Below are 26,840 nucleotides of genomic sequence, written 5' to 3'. Positions count from 1 at the left end.
AGAAATTTGGGACACCATGAAAAGACCAAACCTACGAATAATAGGGATAGAGGAAGGAGAAGAATACCAACTCAAAGGCACAGAAAATATATTTAACAAGATCATAGAAGAAAACTTTCCCAACTTAAAGAAGGAAATGCCTATGAAGGTGCAAGAAGCCTATAGAACACCAAACAGACTAGACCCCCCAAAAAAGTCCCTTCGCCACATAATAATTAAACGACTAAACGTACAGAATAAAGAAAGAATATTAAGGGCAGCAAAGGAAAAAGGCCAAGTGACTTATAAAGGCAAACCCATCAGAATAACACCCGATTTCTCAATGGAGACTTTGAAAACCAGAAGGATCTGGACAGATATAATACAGACACTAAGAGACCACAGATGCCAGCCTAGACTAATATACCCAGCAAAACTTTCAATCATCATAGATGGAGTGAACAAGACCTTCCAAGACTAAACCAGATTTAAACAATACTTATCCATAAACCCAGCCCTACAGAAAGCACTAGAAGGAAAATTCCAACCTAAGGAAGGCAGATATACCCATGAAAACACAGGCAATAGATAACACCACAGCAGTAAACCTCATAGAAGAGAAGTACACACACACTACCACCAAAAAAATAAAAATAACAACAGGAACGAACAATCACTGGTCATTAATATCCCTTAATATCAATGGGCTTAATTCGCCTATAAAAAGACACAGACTAACAGAATGGATACGAAAACAGGACCCATCTTTCTGCTGCATACAAGAAACACACCTCAAATTCAAAGATAGACACCTCCTAAGAATAAAAGGCTTGGAAAAGACTTTCCAATCAAATGGTGTTAAGAAGCAAGCTGGTGTAGCCATTCTAATATCCAGCAAAAGAGACTTCAAACTAAAATCAATCAAAAGAGATGATGAAGGACATTACATACTCATCTCAGGAAAGATCCACCAAGATAAAGTCTCAATTCTGAACATTTATGCCCCAAACACAAGGGTACCCACATATGTAAAAGAAACATTACTAAAGCTTAAATCACATATAAAACCACACACATTAATAGTGGGAGACTTCAACACCTCACTTTCACCTCTGGACAGATCGGCCAAATTGACACTTAACAGAGACATAATGGACTTAACTGATGTTATGGCTCAAATGGACTTAATCGATATCTACAGAACATTCCACCCAAACAAAAAAGAATATACCTTCTTCTCAGCAATCCATGGAACCTTCTCTAAAATCGACCACATACTTGGCCACAAAGCAAATCTCAACAGACACAAAACAATTGAAATAACCTCCTGTGTTCTATCAGACCACCATAGTTTAAAGTTAGATTTCAACAACAGAAAAAACTACAGAAATCCTACAATCTCATGGAAATTGAAAAATGCTCAACTGAATCACCAATGGGTTAAGGAAGAAGTAAAGAAAGAAATTAAAGACTTCCTAGAGATCAATGAAAATTAATACACCACATACCCAAAATTATGGGATACTGTGAAAGCAGTGCTAAGAGGGAAATTGATAGCACTGAATGCCCACATAAAGAAGCTGGAGAAATCTCACGCTAGGGAATTGACAGCACACCTGAAAGCCCTTGAATAGGAAGAAGCAAAGTCTCCCAGGAGGAAGACGCCAGGAAATTATCAAACTGAGAGGTGAAATCAATAAAATAGAAATAAAGAGAACAATACAAAGGATTAATGAAACAAAGAGTTGGTTCTTTGAGAAGATCAACAAGATAGACAAGCCCTTATCCAAACTAACCAAAAGACAGAGAGAGAGAGAGCATCCAAATTAACAAAATCAGACATGAAAAGGGGGACATAACAACAGACAATGAGGAAATCCAGAGAATCATAAGGTCATACTTCAAAAACCTCTACTCCACAAAACTGGAAAATCTAAAAGAAATGGATAATTTTCTGGATAGGTACCACATACCTAAGTTAAATCAAGACCAGATAAACCATTTAAACAGTCCAATAACCCCTAAGGAAATAGAATCAGTCATTAAAAGTCTCCCAACCAAAAAAAGCCCTGGACCAGATGATTTCACTGCAGAATTCTACCAGATCTTCAAAGAAGACTTAATACCAATACTCTTTAAATTATTCCTCACAGTAGAAGCAGAAGGTATATTACCAAACTTCTATGAGGCTACAATTACCCTGATTCCTAAACCAAACAAAGATGCAACAAAGAAAGAGAACTACAAACCGATCTCCCTCATGAACATTGATGCAAAAATACTCAATAAAATTCTGGCGAACAGACTCCAAGAACACATCAAAACAATTATCCACCATGATCAAGTAGGCTTCATCCCAGGGATGCAAGGGTGGGTCAACATATGAAAGTCCGTCAATGTAATACACCATATAAACAAACCCAAAGAAAAAAAACACATGATCATCTCACTAGATGCAGAAAAGGCATTTGACAAAATCCAACACCCTTCATGATAAAGGTCTTGGAGCGATCAGGAATACAGGGAACATATCTAAACATAATAAAGGCAATCTACAGCAAGCCAACAGCCAACATCAAATTAAATGGAGAGAAACTCAAAGCAATACCAATAAAATCAGGAACAAGGCAAGGCTGTCCCCTCTCTCCATACTTATTCAATATAGTACTTTAAGTTCTAGACAGAGCTATAAGACAACACAAAGAGATTAAGGGGATACATATTGGAAAGGAAGAAGTCAAGCTCTCCCTATTTGCAGATGACATGATAGTATACATGAGTGACGTCAAAAATTCAACCAAGGAACTGATACAGCTAATAAAAACCTTCAGCAACATAGCAGGATACAAGATCAACTCAAAAAAATCAGTAGCCCTCCTATACACAATAGACAAACAGGCTGAGAAGGAAATCAGAGATACATCACCCTTTACAATAGCCACAAATGATATAAAATACCTTGGGGTTACTCTAACTAAGCATGTGAAGGACCTATATGACAAGAACTTTAAGTCCCTGAAAAAAGAAACTGAAGAAGATGTCAGAAAATGGAAAGATCTCCCATGCTCGTGGATAGGCAGGATTAACATAGTAAAAATGGCGATCTTACCAAAAGCAATCTACAGATTCAACGCAATCCCCATCAAATTACCAACACAATTCTTCACAGATCTGGAAAGAATAATACTCAACTTCATATGAAAAACAAAAAACAAACAAACAAACAAAAAACAAAACCCAGGATAGCCAAAAGAATCCTGTACAATAAAACAACCTCTGGAGGCATCAAGATCCCCAACCTCAAGCTCTACTATAGAGCTACTGTAATAAAAACAGCTTGGTACTGGCATAAAAACCGACATGTGGACCAATGGAATCGAATTGAAGATCCTGACATTAACCTGTACACCTATGAACATATAATTTTTGACAAAGAAGCCAAAACTGTACAATGGAAAAAAGAAAGCATCTGCAACAAATGGTGCTGGCATAACTGGATGTCAATGTGTAGCAGGCTGCAAATAGATCCGTATCTGTCACCGTGCACAAAACTTAAGTCCAAGTGGATCAAAGATCTCAACATAAATCCAGTTACTCTGAACCTGATAGAAGAGAAAGTAGGAAGTACTCTTGAATACATTGGCACCGGAGATCACTTTCTAAATATAACACTAGTAGCACAGACACTGAGAGAAACAATCAATCAATGGGACCTGTTGAAACTGAGAAGCTTTTGTAGAGCAAAGGACACGGTCAACAAGACAAAGCGACAGCCTACAGAATGGGAAAAGGTCTTCAGCAATCCCACATCTGACAGAGGGCTGATATCTAGAATATATAAAGAACTCATGAAATTAGACATCAAAATGCCCAACAGTCCAATTAAGAAATGGGCTACAGAACTAAACAGAGAATTCTCCACAGAGGAAGTTCAAATGGCTGAAAGACATTTAAGGAATTGCTCAACATCCCTAATTATCCAGGAAATGCAAATCAAAACAACTCTGAGATACCACCTTACACCTGTCAGAGTGGCTAAGATCAAAAACACAGAAGACAGCTTATGTTGGAGAGGATGTGGAGCAAGGAGAACTCTCCTCCACTGCTGGTGGGAATGCAAGCTTGTACAGCCACTTTGGAAATCAATATGGCGCTTCCTTAGAAAATTGGGAATCCATCTCCCCCAAGACCCAGCTGTAGCACTCTTGGGCATATATCCAAGGAATGCTCAATCATACCACAAGGGCATCTGCTCAGCTATGTTCATATCAGCATTGTTTGTAATAGCCAGAACCTGGAAACAACCTAGATGCCCTTCAACTGAAGAATGGATAAAGAAAATATGGTACATATACACAATGGAGTACTACTCAGCAGAGAAAAACAATGACATCATGAGGTTTGCAGGCAAATGGATGGATCTAGAAAAGATCATCCTGAGTGAGGTAACCCAGACTCAGAAGGACAAACATGGTATGTACTCACTCATAGGAGGATACTACATGTAAAACAAAGTTGACTAGACTGCTACACAACTCCAGGGAGGCTACCTAGAAAACGGGACCCTAGGAAAGACCCAGGGATCACCCAATGACTGAGAAATGGATGAGATCTACATGAACAACCTGGATGACAGTGGGAGTAATGAAGGGTAAGATTTGAGGGAAAGAAAGCTTAGGGGAGCAGGAGATCCCAGCTGGATCAAGAACAGAAAGCGAGAACGAGGAATAAGACCATGATAAATGAAGACCACATGAGAACAGGAATAGGCAGAGTGCTGGAGAGGTTCCCAGAAATCCACAATGATATATCCTCTGTAGACTGCTGGCAGTGGTCGAGGGAGGGCCTGATCTGACCTAGTCTGGTGATCAGATGACTAAACACCCTAGCAGTCGTCTTGGAACTCTCATCCAATAACTGATGGAAGTGGATGCAGAGATCCTCAGCCAAGCCCCAGGTGGAGCTCCAGGTGTCCAGCTGTCGAGAAGGAGGAGGGACTGCAAGAGCGTGAATTGTTGAATCCAAGATTGCAAAAAGCACAGGGACAAATAGCCAATCGAATGGAAGCACATGAATTATGAACCAATGGCTGTGGAGCCCCCAGCTGGATCAGGCCCTCTGGATACGTGAGCCAATTGAATAGCTTGATCTGTTTGGGAGGCTCCAAGGCTGTGGGACCGGGACCTGTCCTTGGTGCATGAGCTGGCTGTTTGGAACCTTGGGCTTACACAGGGACACATGCTCAGCCTGGAAGGAGGGGACTGGAGCTACCTGTACTGAATCCACCAAGTTTAAATGAGTCCCCAGGTGTGTCTTGGTCTTGGAGGACATGGGAATGGAGGGGAGTGGCTGGGGGGAAGGTGGGGGTAGGGGCAGTAGGGGGGAGGACAGGGGAACCCATGGCTGATGTATAAAATTAAAACACATAATAATAAAAAAAAAGATATATACACAAACAAGAATGTTAATATTGTGAGAATAAATTAATTCACTAATAAATTACACAGTATATATAATAATAGTTCACAATCAGAAAGTTAATTTCAATCTAGTTAAGTGCTACAGTCAGCCACAATTTAGAAGTAACTTAATAATATCAACTTTAATATATATATAGCTCTCAGAATCACTACATAATACATTACAATAATGATTCCAAAGGAAATAATGGAAAAGAAGCCATGAAAAGGTGGAAGACACTTGCAAGGGGGTACTACTTCATGATTAGATAATCCATGTAGCAAAGGCATGAGCTGAGAATTTGAAAAGAAACAAGACTTCATAAACTTTAAAAGTCTATTCCCATATGCAGCTAGGAACTGTATTTCAGATTTCACTGAAGAGGAATATGACACAAGGCTCATAGATGTATAGGAAACAGGCTACAAAGCTATGAGAGCATGCAAGCACAGTGAAGAGGGCATTCTAAGTCCTATGTTCAGTCTTTTCCACTACTGAAAATTATTAGTAAGTGCTTTTAACAACTGAACTCTCTCTTTTTTCAGTACACAAAAGTGGAGCCTATTTGCAAGATAACTCACTTTTTGTGAAGGAACTCTCCAGCTGCCACAGCAACAGGGCGATGTGCTGAATACACCAAATGGTAAACATTTTCACAGTCTTCATTGGAAAGAGCTTCTTCACTTCCACTGAAAATATAAAGTAACATCAGAACCACAGGATTTTGATTCACGTGATCTCTCATTTAATTTCTGTAAAGTGATTGATTATAAAAGCTGAAAACACAGATTGTAGTTTTCTATTACTGTAAAAGTATCATTTTCCACTAATTATAAATGTATTCACTATATAAAATTCAGATAAAAGAAAAATTTCAAAATTTTTCCATGCGAAGTATCCATGGATAATGACAGTCATTATCTCAGAGTATGTATCAGACCAACTAAGCAAGCTCTTTAAATATGCACAAAGCTTTTATTTATTATTTTATTTATTTAGTTTTATTATTTCTATTTATTTTTTAAACATGCTTAAGCAATATATTTGTCCTTGTTTCATACAATTAATCATGCTAGGTAACTTTTCTTCCTAGAACTGTATCAACGAAATAGTATTTTATCACCTATTTATAATGTTAGTCTTCCCACTAAATACACCATTCTTTTAAATATTACATTTGTTGGTTTATTTATTTGTGTGTATACCAATCCTTTGGTCAAAGGGCAACTTGTGAAAGACCGTTCTTTTCTTCCACCATGTGGGACCCTGGGATTCAATTCAGGTCATCAGGCTTGGTGGTAAACCTCTTTATGAACTGAGCCATCTTGCCAGTCCCAGCCATTCCTTTACTAACACAGTTTTCCTGTCATTTACTCATTTTTTAATTTACTCATAATTCTGTGTTTCTTAAATGGTCAAAATGTATTTGAAGCAGTTTATCCCAAAAATGAAACATCCATTTTTTGATGATTAATATATTTTTAAATGATGAATATGATTATAGCTCAAGTTAATTTGAATATATAATTACTGGGCTGCACAGGACCCTGGCAACATACAGAGTTACAAGTTTATTTAATAGATTCTCAAATGTAGATAGATGACCTAGGACCCAAGATCTTCAGGAATCTAGTAAATAAAAATCAGAATGCTCTTGGCAGCAAAGGGCTGTTGTTAAATCAATTCCAAGGAGAAACTGTAGTGTTCACTGAAAACCATAAATGTCAAATTGGCAGACAAACTAAAAGTGTTTAAATATATTCTCCCTGCCACCCCAACAATGCTTGTTCCCTTATGGTGAGGCAGACAGTATAGTATAAGCAGGGAACAGTCTTACTATTAACAGACACTAGAAGGGAACACTAGGTCTAAAAGAACTAACTTAATACATCTATCCATTCCATATCCTCAGGGCCAAAGACTATAACTGAGGCAGATAGGCTTCAGGACTGCTAAGGAAGAGTTGCTCAGTTAGGACAAACATCTCTATAAATGCCCAACTTGTATCCCCTGAATTTTAAGGAGAGGCAATAGGCTCAGGCTCCTGAAACAAATTCTGTATTACCAGCCTAATGAGAAAATAGCCTCAGGAAAAGTAAGCACTTAGGGAGGAAAAAAACCAATTTAAAGTTACATCTCAGAAATACAAACTCATAAAAAAATATTCTACAAATGTACAATTATGCCTGTAATCTCACCACTCCAGAGGTTGAGAAAGGAAGAGAGGGAATTTGAGGCCAGACTGAGCCAGGCTGTTTAAGACTTTGTTGGGAAAAAAGGAAAAAAGTAGCAGAACTGACATATGGCACAAAAATATTTAAAGGAGTTGATAATGGGAAATATAAAATGTGATATTACCTGTCATTTAGGAAGGTTTACCAGTAATCCTACGTGTCAAGAGAAGTAAAGCCAGGTCATTTCATGCACTTTCTATAAGAGACCAGTAAGCTAAACTTTGATTCTTAGCTCATTATCAAGTAAAAAACTAAGCTAGATAAAATTAGGACACTGTGAAATTACATCAGTACATATAACTTAAAAAAAAAAAAGAAAGAAACAGTGTTAAGAGAATAATAAAAGCTTTGTAGATTTTTATTTATTTATTTTTTCTGGGTATGGGTGCTTTGTCTGAATATGTCTGTGTACCATGTGTGAGTCTGGTGAATGTGGAGGATCAAAAAGGGTGTCAGATCTCCTAGAACTACAGTTACAGACAGTACAGGCTGTCATATAGGTGCTGGGAATTGAAACTGGGTCTTTAGAATAGCAGGCAGTGCTCTTAATTGCTGAGTCCTCTATCTAGCCCCATCACGAAGCATTTATGAAGCCAGTAGTACATATCAAATCTCAGAAAACTATGAAAATGTTATAAAATATATCCTTAGGTTATGTTTATAAACCGGTACACAGCAAGGCCATAAAGAGTTCTAGAAGAAAGACTGATTGAAGGAGTCCACAGAAGCAGAGAAAAACATAAGGGCTAGAAGGCACTGAGGAATTCAATCTCCTCCACCTATAAGCTCTTGGTTCCTACAGGCCATATATTAAAATTGAGCCTGCTTGGATAGTTTTAAAAGACATTGCTCAATAAAATTGTTTACAGGGTAAAGTAGATTAAATATAGAAAATCTGAAAGTCAGGCTCTGGGTGACAATGTAGAAGAGACAAAAAATTCATTGCCCTCTATTAGATATTTGTAATCACAAATTTCTAGAGCAGTCAGAGATCTCTGAAGAATGTATAAAAAAACAGATATAACCAATGCTCTAGGCAAGACAAAGATAGAGGGCCAAATTGTATCTGTAAAACATTAGATATTTTCTGTTCTTTCTAGTCCAGTTAAAATTCAGGGAAATAATTCTATAGAGACTTTTGAAATTAGACAACCTATTTTCTAAGTTTATAGCAAAAAGAAGACTTTCCCTCCAGCCAAACAGCCTTGGAAGGTTTGAAAACACTCTTGAAAGAAGTAACTTAGCTTAGCATATTAAAAAATGTTTTTAAAAGGAAAGAAATGTTCAGAAATGACTAGGAAGGATGGTATATGAAGGTAAAAATCACAAACAGTAGTATATATGTATTGAAGCATACCATATGTGTAGCACAGCATATAGCATATAGTACATGAAGCATATCAAGGAACAATATATGAAAAAAGGCAAGTCAACATCTATGAGTGGAGACTAATACATTGCTCTTATGGGTACAAATAACAGAAGAAAAGTTGACAGTAGGCACTAAGTTATATAAGAACACTAAGTTCTGGACTGTACAGGGTACAGAGTGAGTTTAAATGGCAATGACAATACATTTCAGCCAAGACAAAGGGATGAAAGACTTGACTTTGAAAGTATTTATAAGAAATGTTAGTGATTAAAGACATATTTAACATGTTTTAAACATTGGTACACATATCAAGAATCATTTTATTCCTTTAACATGGAATTTTTTTAGATTATCCTTTTGTAGTGAATAGAGGTGAAGCCCAGGGCTATGCACATGCTAGTAAAGCACTCTACCAGTGAGTTATGCTACCAGTCCTACATATATTTTTGTTTCTAACTATTAATTAAAAATTACTTCAGTTAAAAGTGTGTCAATTTATTCATGAACATACAAATAAAAGCAATCTACTGTGATGTTGTACTTAAGTGAAAAAATGTATGATATGTTCAAATACAATTTATTCAAGTAGGGCAAAAGTGGTTTAAATTAGTGATATATTAATTCATGCTAATTAATAGATTTAAAAAAATCTACAGCACTCAGAACAAAGAAAAATTTTCAACATAAATCAAAATATACTTAGACTGAGCATGTTGCTTACAGACCTAGTACTTGTACAGGGACCACCAGGCCCTGGGCTATATTCCCAGCACAAGTAAAAATAAAAAAACACATCCAACAACCAATTTATAAAAATGTAACACAGAAATAAAATTTTAAATTACTTCAAAACAAAAAATATCTGCTATGAAAGATACTATTAAGAAAGCAGAAGGTCTTGGCTATGCAATCAGACAAGGCAAGGAAATATGAATTATAAAGTTAGGAAGCTGGAATCATTTGTCCATGCTATTCTAATCTACATGGTAAAAGCAACAGTATCAAGAAAACATCACATATTTAGGAGTTCTAATATGCTGTACATAAGATCAACATAAAACTAAAGGTTTCTTTACCTTGAAATAATTAAGCAGAAAATAGTAAATGCTAATAATGACAATGAAACAACATAGTATTTAATAGTTAGCCTATGTAAAAAATACATACTATTGTGGTCCTATATACATGCATAAACCCTACATATAAAACACACTTAAATAGCTGAAGACAGAAATGAAAAAAAAAAAAAACCAAATGAAATGAAAATTTTATTCTTTTATAACATTACAAAATATGATAGTTTTTTTTTCTGTTTGTTTGTTTTTTTAAATTAAATGTAGCCCTGGCTGTCCTAGGACTCACAGAGTGAGTGCTGAGATTAACACTGCTACGATTAAAAGCAGGCATCACCCAGTCATTTTCTGTTTTTCTGTTTTGTTGTGTTTTTCAAGAAAGGGTTTCTTTGTATCTGACTGTCATAGAACTAGCTTTGTAGAGCAGGCTGGACAGGAACTCAGAGATAGGTCTACTTGCCTTTGGGTCCCGAATGCTGAGATTAAAGGCGTGAGCCACCACTGTCAGGTCCACTGTACAGTTCTTTTTCTGTTTGTTTGTTTGTTTGTTTGTTTGTTTGTTTGGAGACAGGGTTTCTCTGTGTAGTTTTGGTGCCTGTCCTAGATCTCACTCTGTAGACAAGGCTGGCCTTGAACTCACAGAGATCCGCCAGGCTCTGCCTCCCAAGGGCTGGGATTAAAGGCGTGCGCAACCACCACCTGGCCACTGTACAGTCCTTACATTCAAAATCACATCAAAGGCATTTGACATGTATGTTTACAGAATTCCCATAATAGAAAAAAATATGAGAATTAGCCAAGTAAGTTTTAAAAGCCAAAGGAGAGAATCATCTAGTAAGACAGGAGGTCTCATGTATAACACATGATATATTAGAAAGCTACAATGATTAAAAAGCATAATATTAAGACACAGAAAAAGGAACCCAAGCAAATTCTGACATTTGAGCAGCAGATACCCAAATCAAGACAGATGTATTATCAAAAGCAGTGAGAATGGATTTTTTTTTTTTTTTTTTTTTTTTTTTTTGTTTTTTTTGTTTTTCGAGACAGGGTTTCCCTGTGTAGCTTTGCGCCTTTCCTGGATCTCACTTGGTAGCCCAGGTTGGCCTGGAACTCACAGAGATCCGCCTGCCTCTGCCTCCCGAGTGCTGGGATTACAGGCGTGCGCCACCACTGCCCGGCGAGAAGGGAATTTTTTAAAATACAATTTTACTAGAACCCACATTATCTAACAGAATTTTTCTAACTCAATAAACACTATATAAAGCTATAAAATCATTTATCTCTTTAAAACTTTAAAAATTGATGGAATAGTCTTGTTTAATTTCTTCTACTTCTATATTAATAAAATATCTATTTGAAAACCTTTTCATTTTGAAGCTTTGAGTTTTTGTTTTAAATAGCAATGTATGACATTTCATAGCTAACTTTCCTAAACTACACAAAGTAACTTTTACTTGGAGGAAACAGACATAAGTTCAAATGAAAAATTATTCATATCTATAATTCTAGAACTCAGCAAGTCAAAGCAGAAAAAATTTTCCAACTTGAGGCTAGTCTACACTACATAGTAAGTTCCAAACCTAGGCTGCAGTGTGAGACCATGTTTCAAAATAAAAAACACCACCTAAAATACATTTGGTTATAAACAGAACCTGAAAAAATAAAAGTGGATCCTTCACATGAAGTACTTATTTGATGTACTAATCCAGAAAAAAGTATTAACTACCAAAAGATTAAACTGTTAACAGATACTATACTTACTGAAGTATCAGAGTAACCAATCGAATTGCTTCCACAGCAACATCATATTCTTTGTCAAGAGTCATTGATACAATGCGATCCTGAAAGAAGTTATAAACAAATCAACCTTGAATATAAAGGAGCCAAGACAAGCTTAAGGTATTCTAAGGCATATATGCAATACCATGAAAGATGAAGCAGAAAGTCTCCACTATTTTCTTTTCTTGTTTTAAACAGGGTCTTACTATCATAGAGATTCATTTGCCTTGCCTCTTCCTAAGTGATGGGGTTAAAAAAGCATGTGCCATCATGCCTGGCTTGGGAATTTTTACTCTTGAAATCATATTGAAACCATATTATACAAGTGGGGTATGGGTTTTTTGTTTGTTTCTTTGAGACATAAGCTTACCATGTAGTACTGATTAGCCATATAGACCAGGCTGACCTAGAACTTACAGAGATCCACCTCTTTGTCCCCAGTGATGTGATTAGAGGTGTAGCTGAAAAATTTTCTCATTAACTGGCATTCCTAAACTAAAACATACATGTCAAATAAACCTTCAGTTACAAAATTAACATATTTCAAAAACTCTTTATATGGAGAAATTCTCAATTTAAGCAAGAAAGTTCCTTCAAAGCTATAAATAAGAACTCCTATTGGGTTCATATGCCATGAAGCAGACTTATTCATCTATTTCATATGAGTTTACTTTAAAAAAATACAGGTGAATGGTGGCAAGATGGTGGGTTAGAAGATACAGAAATACAAGAATGAGCTATCAAAAACAGAAGATATGATTTTCTCTGTAAAGAAACCAGTTGATGACCCCAGCTATACAATGCTCTGAGCACTGACTGAAAAGGTACTGCACAACAAGAGGGGGGAGGAGGGAGACAAAGAGAGAAAGAGGGAGAGAGAGAGGGAGAGGGACAGAGACAGAGAGAGACAGAGATGGAGATCATGCTGAAAACTCGGATGGAAGTTTAAATGTGGTGCAACTAAAACGGAGAGTGGAGAAGAGCAAGTTCTGGACACAGTGACACAAAAAGGTCAAGGGGTCTAAAATGTAGACACCTGTAAGGCTCAACCATCCCTAAAGAGCATCCCCACCTCTACCACTGCCCTAAAGAGCAAGATCTGGACTACAGGAAGAACACAGCAGAACCTGGAATATGTTGTAGCATCATGGTAGTACCAGGAGTCCATAACCAGCACAGACTGGCAAGAGCAGCACCAGCAGGTGAGCTAGTCTCAAACTGAGACTGACTCAGTACCTCCACAGCCTTCCTAGTGAGGCAAGGCACCCCTCACTGTGGAAAGTTTGAGGGAGGGACCAGCTAGCCCTTCATACTCCTTTAGAGCCTCAGGCACAGAAAGCCATATACACACCAAATTATCTCCAAAGGACCAATGACAGGGACAGTCTAGGAAGATTAGATTGGGGAAATCTGGAAGGAAGTGACTTTTAGCCACAGAATCCTCTCTGGATAGGCATACTTAACTTGTTTGAATTACTGATACGAACAGCCCATTCATAATTCCCTACCTACAGAGCCTGATATAATACCAATAATAAAATAAAAAGCACATTAGCCGGGTGGTGGTGGTGCACGCCTATAATCCCAGCACTCGGGAGGCAGAGGCAGGCCTGGGCTACCAAGTGAGTTCCAGGAAAGACGCAAAGCTACACAGAGAAACCCTGTCTCAAAAAACCAACCAACCAACCACCCACCCACCCACCCACCCAACCAACCAACCAAACAAACAAAAAAAGCACATTAATCCGGGCATATTTTCTATTTCTTTTTCTTGATAGTTGTTATTTTAATCATTAAAATTACATTTGTAAGAGTTTTGTCCTTAATTATGTCATTATCCTGGGACACGGGCCAGCCTAAAAAGCAGGTGGGCCCTCTCTGTGCCCCCTTCCTCTTTTCCCACTTCTTTCTCTCCCCTCTGCATGGTCTCGGTCTCCCCCCCCCCCTCTCTTTCAATAAAGCTCTAGAAAGATAACCATGGCTTGTGATTCTTCTGCCAACCAGCACAACCCTCCGGCTGGCCACCGCACCAGCCACCAGCAGTGCCGCTTAAACCAACATTTGGAATTTAATCAACAACATTTATTTACTTTATGTGTTTGACTGGATATACACAGAGGTCAATGTGTAATTTTGGGGAGTTCTCTTCTTTGACCATGTAGGTTCTAGGGAAATCTCAGGTCATCAGGCTTGGCAGCAAGCATGTTATTTGCTGAGCCATTTCTCCAGCCTCTGTGTGTGTGTGTGTGTGTGTGTGTGTGTGTAAATTATTTTAGTCTTCCTCTTTTGGTTTTAAAAAGTATTCGGATGTGTAACTTGAATCTTGGTGATAAAGCTTTTGGTTTCCTCCTTCCTTTCTCTAATCCCAATATAGAATATTTTCTATACTGGTTTGCCTATCTTTAATCCATGTGCCTTCCTTCTCACTGATAGTTTTTGCCCTTTCTTTTTCTTCCTCATTTCACTTCTTAAAATTGATCCACTTAGCAAAAAACAAACACAAATCCAGCCCCGCCCCCAAACAAAAACCACCCTTATTACAGTTCTTCCAATCCTAGTTCTGCATGTAGCCCCTTGTTATGGGAGATCCTGCAGCATTCTGCAGCTGCAGCTGGTTTGATTCCAGAGTGTTAGCACCCAGCTTAGAGCTGCCTTTTGTTCCTGCTACCTTTTATGTCTGGTACCTTCTGTTTAAAGTATGCAAACCTTATCTGAGAGTTTCCCAATGGTTCAAAGCCTATGCAAAACCTGGTTACAAGAGGACTCAGCAAACTGAGATGTCTTGTGACTTTGGAATTCGCATTGGCATTGTCTCTTGGGGGAGTTTAGAGAAAGGTTTGGGTATATGGAAACTGACTTGCAAAAGGTGTGAATTGTATAACAATAAAAAAGCCCTTTGCAGAGCTATAGTGAGTCAGTTCATCAGAGGCTGACTCCCCTGTAGCCTCAGAAGGCTAAATTCATCCCAGAGTACCTCTGTTTCTTCTTTCCAAGGACCCCAGGGAACCTAACACTGGATACAATCATCCCTGAACCTCATGAGACACAAGTCTTGAAGTGAGTATCTCTCCCAGCTAACTCAGGGAATGCTGTCAAACCACTGTCTTCCTTCCTTCCTTCCTTCTCTCCCTCCCCTCCCTCCCCCCCCCCCTCTCATAATTGACTCTCCTGCCTCCTCTGCCCTAAACATAAATCCATTCTTACAGGAAAATTCATATAAAATAACATATACAAAATCACTAGGAAAAGGGGGAATTTAAAACCAACAGGTATACATCTACATATCTACAATATTCAGTACAACAGGTGGAGGGATAGGATTCTTTATGGTACACAGAGCTGTTCAGGAAATTGTAAGCCAAAAAGAATGATTTAATAAATACACAAAAAATTGCAATAATTTTAAAATAGATCCTTCTCTGGGATACAGCCTAAGTAGTCCTAAGAACACAGTTTATAGTTCACATTTAAAAAGTCAGAGATCCAGAATAAATAACCCCCCAAAATACACCTCAATACATCTCCAAGGCTTTAGAAAAACAAGAAGCCAAACACAAACTAGTACACAAATCATTAGGGAAAAAATTAATGAAATAGTAGTCTAAAATGATAAGTAGAATTAATCAGAGCTGGTTTTTTAAAAAGATTAACAAGATTAATAAAAACCCTTGCCAAAGGAACCAAAAGAAAAAGAAGACCTAGTCAATAAAATTAGAGATTAAAAGGGAGATGTTCGAACAGACTCCAATGTAATCTAGAAGATTTTTAGTATTCACTTTGAAAACTTACTTCAAAAAGCTAGAAAGCTAGAAAAAAACAAGGTTAAAATTCTAAATTCATATGACCAGCCCAAATTACAGATACACATTATAAGCAGCAAGGCTGAAGCAGCAACAGAATGATTCCCCACAAACAAAAGCCTAAGAGTGAGGTATTCAGTGTTGAATTCTATGAAACTTTTAAAGATCTAATGCTAACAATTCTCAGTATGCTCCATGAAACAGAAAGTGAAGAAATACTTACCATATTCATTCTATTAAGCTAGTATTATCTTGACACTAAAACTAGATAAACATACAGCAAAAACAACACAAATGAAAATATGTTCAAATCAAATTAAAAAACACATTAAGATCCTACACCACAAACAATTGGTTTCAACCCAGTGTGCTGTGGATATTGCTCTGTGTAAATAAAGTTCTGATTGGCCAGTGGCCAGGCAGGAAAACTCTAGCTACAAACGGCGCCTAACGTGTTGGCAAGAATTTCCACCTAAAACCTGAGAAAAAAGATTCTAAAACGGAGCTAAAAACAGCTTCCTAGTTGTCTCTCTCAAGTTAGCGGCAGCCAGCAGGTCTGAGCTACTGTAGCGGGTTCCTGGCGTGTGTGTCTGACCTTCAGTGTGGCAGGAATGAGGAGTCAACAAGCAGCACTTTACTCTGATGCGTGGTGGATTTAGCCTTTGCTAGTTTAAAAAAAAAAAAAAAAGTTTCTGGGCTATTCACTGCTTTGATAGAACTGCTTCTGATAGTTGATGGTACACATGGCTCCAGAACCAGAGCTGGCGGTAAACTGTACCACTGCCATGTTGAAAAGCTAAGGTGGGCAGAGCCAGCATCCACAGTGGCATTTCAGTCTTACAAAGATGGATATTACACAGAGAATCTGGTTTATGTTGTCTTTGGGATTTTTAACTGCAGAAAAAGATTTGATCATAAAAGTTGTTGAGTTAAACAAATATGTAAATTTTGAAGGTACCTTGACTACAAAATTTGGATATAAGGATATGTTGCTTTGGAAAGGAGTCTCTGCTTTTGTTTCCACAGAAAGCCAGAGGCTATGGATTTGTTCCAGATTAAGATACATCAGGTTTGATCAGCCAAGACCACCTAAAAGGTCTCCAATGACACCATGGCCCAGATGATCCGACATCCAGAATGGTTTCAAGGCAACTGGCTCAGAGGTTCACCCTAATGGACTACTCCATAATCCTAAAATTTTCTTTGTGTCCCCATAAGATACAGCGCCCCCCTCCAGCAGGAAGTAGTAAGAAAAACTACGCCCACATTCCCAAAATTATCAAGCTGGCTTTGGAGATGGAATTGGCTCACTCCTTCTCTAAACCCAGACATATTGCTAAAAAAAAAGCTTAAGATATTCTTGTGTCCCAAATCAGAAGAGCCCTCTGGTGTGGGACAGAGAAAAACCAATATTTTTATTTAAATTGGGTTGATTATGAATGCAATCTCTTTCTAAAAAAGAAAAGGGGATAGGATATAGATATAATAGGATAAAAGGGTAGATTAAGAAACTTACTTCTAAAGATCAACAACTTGTTTAAAATGTCTTACATTGGTATAGACTTTAGTCTATTGATACAAACTTAAAGTTAATTTTGTTATACTGTGTGCATATTTCTACTCATGTTTAAGGTATTATGTTTGTATAGCTCATTTTAAATTGTAATGGATAATTAAAAATAGATTAATAATTAATCATCTGTGATAATCATACTCATAGCCATGTTAGTTAAGTCTTCTGGGTATACATAGAGATATTTCAGATAGATAGGTAATCTTCAAATACTTCAAAGACCTTCAGAATATGGCATTTAAAATATTTTTAAAATTTAGACTTTCTGGACAGTGAGACATGTCTGCTCCTGGCAACACTGATTTACTTCAGAGACGAGGATGGGCATTGAAGACACTTCATATCTTATCTTCACCTTGGCAAAAATAGCCATTTGGGCAAGAAACTGTTCTTGCCTGGACTGCTTGATTAACTGGACATGCAGGACCCATAGAAAGGTGACCACTGAACTTTGCTTGAAACAGTGGTCCTTCAGGTTCCTGCTTTGTAGAGGAAACTGCCAGACATTCTACAGGACACTAAAAAAAGTGACCAAGAGACTCTAGCCCTGTGGGCTGAAGACAAATGCCCCAACATTACAAAGGAACATTAGGTGACTGTTCAGGCTGCCAGCTGTCTCTGTCTACTCTTGCAAGACTCCTGAAAAATGCTTACATCCTTCTCCCGGTTCTCAGGTAATATTATATCCTTCTGAGGTCTTTGATGTGGTTAAAGACTAGATAGTTATAATTTCCTCAGTTATGATACAAGATAAGTTAGATATAAAACTTTAGACTCACAAATATAAGAAAGATAGGATATCTTCTTTAATATTGTAACTATAATTCTTGCTTGATAATTGTTTTGTTATATGTAATTGTACTATGTAAAAGTTAAAACCTTCCTTAAAAAAAAAAAAAAAAAAAAAAAAAAAAGGGGACGTGCTGTGGATATTGCTCTGTGTAAATAAAGTTCTGATTGGCCAGTGGCCAGGCAGGAAGTATAGGCAGGACAAGAGAGAAGAGAATTCTGGGAAGTAGAAGAAGGCTGGGAGGAGAAACCGCCAGCTGCCGCCATGAAAAACAACATGTAAAGACACTGGTAAGCCACAAGCCATGTGGCAAAGTATAGACTAACAGAAATGGGTTAATTTAAGATAAAAAAGGTAGATAACAAGCAGCCTGCCACGGCCATACAGTTTGTAAGCAATAAAAGTTTCTGTGTGCTTTCATGGTTGGGTCTGAGCGACTGTGAGACTGGCAGGTAAGAGAGATTTGTCCTGACTGGGCCAGGCAGGAAAACTCTAACTACACCAGTGATATAAGGCTGGTTTTAACATTTGCATATCAATGACCAATACACCACAGGACAGAATTAAGACATATAAAAGAAATCACAAAATTATCTCCATAGAAGTAGAAAAAGCATCTGCCAAAGTTGAATATTTTTTTCATGACAAAAGTCCTCAAGAAATTAGAAAGAGCATACCTCAAAATAAGAAAAGCTATACACGACAAAGCTATAGTCAATAATGTATTAGATGGGGAAAGAGCATTTTCCCAAAATCACGGAAAAGAAAGGGTGTTTCCTCTCTTCACTCTTACTCAGTCTGAGCTTAAGGCTTAGTTGGAAAAGCAAGACAAGAGAAGATATAAAGGAAAAAAAAAACTGTAAGGAAAAAAGTCAAATATGCCTATTTACTGATAATATGATATTATGCTTAACACACTACAGATGCCACCAGAAAACAGATTTATAAATTCAGTAAAATTGCAGGATACAAAAATCAACATAAAATCCAATATTTATTGTTATACCAATAAGTAACTTGCTGAAAAGAAGTGGGGGGTGGATCTCATTCACAATAAACTCAAACGGGATCAGAGGATGAGAAGGTTCAGTCAATAAAAGCATTGTTTAATAAGTTTAGCAATCTGTGTTTAATCCCTGGGACCTATGTGAAGGTGAAGGGAAGAAAACCAAGTCAAAAGAGTTGTCTTTATACTTCCACACTGTGTCATGGCATGTAAGCCCACCCCAGCATGAAAAAAAGCAAAGCAAAGCACTTAGGAATCAAACCAAAACAATGAAGTCAAAGAGCTCAACAAAGAAAAATTTAAGACACTGAAGAAATAAACTGAAGATACTAGATGATAAAAAGACCTAACATCAGTGGTTCTCAACCTTCTTAACATTGCAACCCTTTCATACAGTTCCTCGTGTTGTGGTGATCCCCAATCATAAAATTATTTTCGTTGCTACTTCATAACTGTGATTTTTGCCACCATTATGGATAGTAATAAATATCTGCTGTTTTTTAATGGTCTTATGTGATCCCTGTGAAAGAGTCATTGGACCCCTGAAGGGCTGCAACCCAGAGGCTAGGAACTACTGCCTTAGATACCTGTGGTTGGTAGATTAATGTTATACAAAATGTAATCCCTAAGCAGGAAGGACCATATTGGAGACATCACAATACCTGACTTCAAATTATACTACATAGTATTAGTGAAGAAACAGCAAGGTATTGGGACAAAATTGTGGTGGTATTGTGTTCCCCAAAATATTGTGCACCCTAATAAGCTTATCTGGGGGTCAGAGAACAGACAGCCACTAGATACAGAGGCTAGAAAATGATGGCACTCACACCTTTAATCCTAGCATTCCAGAAACAGAAATACCTCTCTGGATCTCTGTGAGTTCAAGGCCACATTGGATACAGCCAAGCATGGTGACTCACACCTTTAATTCCAGGGAGTGATGGTAGAGTGTAGAAGTGTATATAAGGCGTGAAGGCCAGAAACTAGCAGCATTTGGCTGGTTAAGCTTTTAGACTTTTGAGCAACAGTTCAGCTCAGATCCATTTTGGATGAGGACTCAGAAGCTTCCAGTCTAAGGAAACAAGACTAGCTGAGGAACTGGCAAGGTGAGGAAGCTGTGGCTTGTTCTGTGTCTCTGATCTTCCAGCATTCACCCCAATAATTGGCCTCAGGTTTGATTTTATTAGTAAGATCTTCTAACAATTCTGCTACACAAAATACAGCTGTGCAGACCAAAGGCCCCAGAAACCACACACACAGGCATATTTTACAATGTTATCAAATAAAAAAAAACAAAAACACAGTGTATTCAACAAATGGTGTTGGCAGAAGAGGATATCCACTTGCATAAGTATGAAATTAGATCATCTCTTTAATTAAAATGGATTAGAGATTTTAAAAGGAGGGGGAAACACTTCAAGATATAGACATATTCAAGAATGTTCTGAGTAGCACAGCAAACAGCCTAAAGAACTGACAAATATGATTACCTGAAATTAAAAAGCTCCCTCACAGTAAAGGAAAACAGCTTATAGAATGGAAGGAAATCTTTGACAGCTGTACTTTAGACAGGGCTAAGTAACTACTAGACTAAGACAGGCGGTGGTGGCACACGCCTTTAATCCAGCACTTAGGAGGTGGAGACAGATGGATCTCTGTGAGTTCGAGGCCAGCTGGTGTACAAAGTGAGATCCACGACAGCGAGGACAGCAGAGAAACCTTGTCTCAACATGCTCCCCCACCAAAAAAAAAAAAAAAAAAATTTGTAAAAATTGAAACTGAAACTTCACAAATACCTGTAGTTAGAGTTTTCCTACCTGGCCCAGAGTCAGGACAAATCTCTCTCATCCGCCTGGCCCATAGAAGCTCAGAACCAACCAAGTAAACACACAGAAACTTACATTGTTTACAAACTGTTTGGCTGTGGCAGGCTTCTTGTTATCTACTTTTTTTGTCTTAAATTAACCCATTTCTATTAGTTTATACTTTGCCACATGGCTTGCTGAGGAGAATAAAATCTGCAGCTTGATCAGAAAAAAAAAAAAAAAAAAAGCCTGGCTAGCTCAGTCGGTAGAGCATGAGACTCTTAATCTCAGGGCTGTGGGTTCAAGCCCCACGTTGGGTGCCATTTGTAGTTAGAGTTTTCCTACCTGGCCCAGAGTCAGGACAAATCTCTCTCACTCGCCTGGCCCATAGAAGCTCAGAACCAACCAAGTAAACACACAGAAACTTACATTGTTTACAAACTGTTTGGCTGTGGCAGGCTTCTTGTTATCTACTTTTTCTGTCTTAAATTAACCCATTTCTATTAGTTTATACTTTGCCACATGGCTTGTGGCTTACCAGTGTCTTTACATGTTGCTCCTCATGGCGGCACCTGGCGGTGTCTCCCCCCAAGCCTTCTACTTCCCAGAATTTTCTACTCTCTTGTCCCGCCTATACTTCCTGCCTGACCACTGGCCAATCAGAACTTTATTTACACAGAGCAATATCCACAGCAAATACCCATCAATAAATAAGCCAATGAACTAAAATGACAAATATATTTTTTAAAGTATTCAATATTCTTAGCAATCAGGGAAATAGTCTATCCTCATCACAGTCAAAATGGCTATCATCAAGAAAGGAAAAGATAAATGTTAAGAATGTGGGGATAGGGGACTTTATCCACAGTTCATAGAAACGTACTCTGTTACACACATGGAAATCAGTATGGAGGTTTCAAAAAGCAAAAGAACATTATGAATCTGCTAGTCCATTCTCAGGTACTTATCAAAAAGACTGAATCTTATCACTGAGATACTTATACATCCATGTTTCTTGCTACTCTAATCAAAACTACAAGGAAAGAGAATCAGTCCAGATGTCTATTAACTGATAGATTATGAAAGTTTAGTACATATATACAATAAATTTTTTTTTTGAGATAGGGTTTCTCTGTGTATCTTTGTGCCTTTCCTGGAACTCACTTGGTAGCCCAGGCTGGCCTTGAATTTACAGAGATCCTTCTGGCTCTGCCTCCCGAGTGCTGGGATTACAGGCGTGTGCCACCACTGCCCGGCTTAAAATTTTAATCAGTTATAAAGGAAAGAGAAATCAGAAAATTTGCAAGAAAATGCAAATGAAAATTATTAAGGAAGATGACAGATTCAGAAAGAAATAACACATATTCTTGCTGATATGTAGACTATGTATTTTAATATTTATATATGTATATCAAAGTGTTAATGTGGCATAAGTCATGGCACTGGAAAAAGGACCATGAGAGTGGAAATAGAGCTTTTGAGGAAGGAGTGTTTAGGCATAGAACACACATGACATTAAAGCTAAAAGAAGTCCATTGAGAGAAGGAGGGTCAGGGGCAGGCAGAATGGGAGAGAAGGTTGGGGGAGAAGGATCAATAAAGAAGTCACAATGAAACTCAATACTTGGCATGTTAAGAAAACAATAATAAAAAAATAGAAACCAAACACATCATGGTAATGCCATATGCTAATGTAGGTATAACTAGCATCAGCAAAGATAAAAACAATGTAAGTTCATCATCTGACACTTACCTTGAACCGATTTGTAAATAGCTCCAATTTGGGGAATAATTCTCTATTGGTATACAGGCTTTGTAGAGCTTTCAAACACTTCAGTCTGACTTCCCCTTGCTTCAGGAATACAAAGAAAAACAGAAGAGACAGTCATTTCCAGTTTACACAAGTTAAAAAAATGAAGTCTCTATGAAGAACAAAATAAATCACAGGCTAACTATTCAACTTATTTCCCACTTAAATTTAATATAGGAAGAGAATGAACAATTGCTTAGTCTGGGTCAATATAAGTAAATTAAATATTAAAAATGCAATAAAAATTTTTAGTTACTTACAAATGAGTTAAACCTTTTTCAAATATTTGAAAAGTATGTCTGATGAGGAAATTCTGTCCATATGCCTTAGTGGCACATTGTATTTATAATCTATGGTTACAGTTAGAAAACTGCATGCTCATTTGTTCTGCTTGTAATTATACAATGATCTCATACAAAATTTTTATTAAAGGATCATGGTTTAATTATCCAACCAATATTTACTGGATGCTTTTCAACATCACAGAGAGGAAAAGAGAGTAGTTAGGAAAACAGGTAAGTAGCCTACTTAAAACAGAGACAAACTCTATAGAAAGAAGAGTCTTAGAAATGCTCTCTGTTCATTAGCAGAATATTGCACTTGACTACTGAGCTAAGTCTCTATCCTAGCAGAGGATCCTTAACAAAGTCATTATATTTGAGCAGAGGGTATTTAGATCAGAGTACATTCAATATCATTTAGAAATCTGTTTAACACTATTAAAGAATTCAAATAAGATAGAGGTTTCCATGCTCTAAAAGAAGAAATGTGTTTTGATAATATCAATCCATTCTGAAATCAAACAAAAGTAGATTTTATTTTTCAACTCAACAGCTTATTAGCTGCACATGAAATGGCACACACATCCACTATTCTGGCATTTATAAAATTGTTCTTAAGGATGAAATATATGAGTATGCTGATGAAAGTCTGAACAAAATATTATGTGGAATGTGGTATGATTTGTTACATTTATAGATTTTTGTAATGTCACTATCTTCCATAGCCATTAATGGGACAAATGAATGAAATGTCACTGAATTAATCTGCAAAGACTATATATATATGTATATATATATGTATATATATATGTATATATATATCACTTTACTGCAAGCGCTTTTTCAAGTAATGTCTAGATATCACTGAATAAATGATGTTTCTTCTCTAAGGGTTCAGGGGGAACCTAAAGCATCCACAGCATATGTTACCCAATCTCTTTTACTTGGCTAGTTCTTTAGCCTCTGTCTTTGTTGGCTGATATTGGGTCTCATTTGTACCCCTTTCTGGGGAACTGACCATACACAAGAACCAGCCACAAGAGTTTCCAAAGACTTGAGGATAAAACAGTGTAGTTCAGGGCTGAAGAGATAGCTCATAGGTAAAGAGCACCTGCTGATCTTCCAGAAGACCTGAATTCTGAGTTCAGTTCCCAATATCCATGTCAGGCAGCTCACAACTGCCTGTAACTTCAGCTATGGGGGGTCCAATGCCCTCCTCTGGCCTCTGTAGGCATGTACGTACATGGCAAACATTCATACGAACACAGACATTTCCTTTAAGCCACATGTCTAAGGTGCAATCTATTTCCTAATCTTCCTTGTGAAATCATATGCTAAGAGAATGTCATTGAATGGGAGAGGATAAACAACAACAAAAACAGAACAGAACAACTCTGAAATCACATTTTTGTTTATTTCCTTTATTTATTATACTTTCATTACTGGGCATAGCTGAATATAAACCTCAGTAAAATCACACACTGCAAAATGATGTTTTGGTTAATGAAGGATTACATATACAATATGCATATGATCATTATGGATCCAAAAAGTTCTTATTGACTAGTGGCATTTTAAACCATTAAAACGTAAATACAACGTTTTATTTATGTGTTTGTGGTCATGAAGGTGTTAACAAACTGCTCTGCACATAGAATTCAGTAAAATATAAAATATTCAATGATAATAACTATATTACTCCTTATATATCTACTATAATATACTTATTACTATTTTAGAACATATACCTAAGAAATTTATAGTAAAACACTATGCTGTGGTAAGCTAACAGCAGCCTCAAACATTTCATGTTTACGGAGTTTCTGGTATACTTCAAGAAGCCCCAGAAAGTGATTGATCTATATTATCTAGGTTGTGTATAAATATACTATACATATTCATACACTGATGAAATGGTCAAACGATGCATGTCTCAATACAACTCCATTAAAGTGACCCATAACTCAAAATGAGGATTGGCTTGTGGGCAACATGGCCTAACAGAGAAGATTATCTATCTATCTATCTATCTATCTATCTATCTATCTATCTATCTAATCTATTAATAACATATACAGCATACAGGCCAGAAGAGGGCACCAAATCTCATTACAGATGGTTGTGAGCCATCATGTAGTTGCTGGGAATTGAACTCAGGACCTCTGGAAGAGCAGTCAGTGCTCTTAACCACTGAGCTATCTCTCCAGCCCCAGCCATATAAGTCTTTTAAGATCACACTTTGGACTTGATTACTTGAAGATGGTGATAAATGACAGTTACCAATACAGAATAGCCACGTATTTGCTAATATTCTTACCCGTGGGTGAAAAGCAATACACACTAGCTGTACAACATCCAAATATTTCAGAGAATAGGGTCAATAGCAACTGTAAGAACTATAGTATTGAATGGTGGCTGCTAAGTATACCTGGCTAATTTTTATGTCAATTTGTCATCTGAGAGGAGGGAACCTCAATTGAGAAAATGCCTCCATAAGACTGGGCTATAGGCAAGCCTGTAGGCCATTTTCTTAATAAGTGACTAATATGGAAGGGCCATGCACATTATAGGTGGTGCCATTTCTGGGCTGGTGTGTTATGGGGTATTTGATCACACTGTGTGAAGATTTGTCTCTGTCCTTCCTTGCCTGCCCAAGACACCTTCTGATTGGCTTAATAAAGAACTAGATGGCCAATAGCTAGCAGGAGAGGACAGGCAGGACTTCTGTGCAGAGACAGGGACTCTGGGAGCTAGGGGATTCACCAGTTAGATGAAGAGGAAGTCAGATAGATGTAAGGTACTGAGGAGAGGTAAAATGTAGATTAATATAAACAGGTTAATTTAAGAGCTAGTTGGGAACAAGCCTAAACTAAGGCCAAGCTTTCATAAATAATAAAAAGTCTCCATGTCATTATTTGGAAGCTGGCAGTCCAAAGAAAGACTTTGTGGTTGGGGTTCTATAAGAAAGCAGGGTGATCAAGCTGTAAGGAGCAAGCCATTGAACAGCACTCCTCCGCGGCCTCTCATCAGCTCCTGCCACTAGGTTCCTGCCCTGACCATCTTTGATGAATGTTAATAAGGAAGAATATACAAAATCAACCATTTTCTCCCCACTTGATTTGGTCATGGTGTTTCATTACAGCAATAGTTACCCTAACTAAGATACTAAATGACACTGAAATACTAAAAAGAGAAAATGACAGGCTCAGGTCATTACATGGCCAATTCAAGCCAAACGCTGCTTTTTTGACAAAATTTAAAGAGAATCTTATCTCTTGTAGATAAAGAACCGATTGTAATAAAGGCCAAACCCAATTGCAAAATGAGAGAATTCCAGACTACACACAGAGCAAATCTCTTATGCTGAAAAATGAGTTATGAAAGTAAACAGGTCTAAAGGATAGCTGAGTTGACTTAGCTGAGAACTTTGAATTCCTAACATTCTCTAGAATTTGTGGGCCTGAAATAGTGGCTCATATTCCCTTAGTAGGAGAAGCAGGACGCCTCCCACCTTGCCTTTCGCTATCCTCAGTGAAGGCATGTAATGTTAGAAGGCCTTTTCATGATCTGCACAAATCTCTTTTTTCCACCAGGCTAAGGTAAAAGATCAGCATGGACAAAATGGGAACTTTGGCTTCTAGAGATATCGATAAAGACTAGAGTAGTATAGATAAGGTGGTATCATTTAACCATTAGAGGCAGGCAGGAAATACTATTAGATAATAATACTTTAACTCCAGAGTTTCATGTATGGGAAACCTGCTCACCAGTGTAGTACTACTGAAGGAAGTAGGGAGCTAGGCCACCACTACTAGCTTAATGCTAGTAGATTATCTCCTGAGAGAATAGATGGCTATGTAAGAAAGCCTAAAC

The 26,840-nt window shown here is 37.5% G+C and overlaps 1 protein-coding gene and 1 non-coding gene across 2 annotated transcripts in view; one reads left to right on the top strand and one right to left on the bottom strand.

The window, feature by feature from the left end:
• Window positions 1-26,840, bottom strand: part of Stag1 (stromal antigen 1) — a 346,634-nt gene that overhangs the window by 100,631 nt on the left and 219,163 nt on the right. The window contains exons 11-13 of the mRNA XM_036192569.1: window positions 22,630-22,728; window positions 11,883-11,962; window positions 6,021-6,128 (exon numbers count right to left, since the gene is read on the bottom strand). Of these exons, the coding sequence (XP_036048462.1) occupies window positions 6,021-6,128; window positions 11,883-11,962; window positions 22,630-22,728 (287 nt within the window). The remainder of the gene's footprint in view (window positions 1-6,020; window positions 6,129-11,882; window positions 11,963-22,629; window positions 22,729-26,840) is intronic.
• On the top strand, window positions 21,125-21,197 carry Trnak-cuu. The gene has a single exon. It is a non-coding gene; the product is annotated as a tRNA-Lys (tRNA).

This window comes from Onychomys torridus, chromosome 7 (genome assembly GCF_903995425.1).
Source record: "Onychomys torridus chromosome 7, mOncTor1.1, whole genome shotgun sequence".
In the NCBI taxonomy this organism is placed as follows: Eukaryota; Metazoa; Chordata; class Mammalia; order Rodentia; family Cricetidae; genus Onychomys; species Onychomys torridus.
Note: the sequence above shows the minus strand (reverse complement) of the source record. Positions and strands in the feature narration are given on the sequence as shown.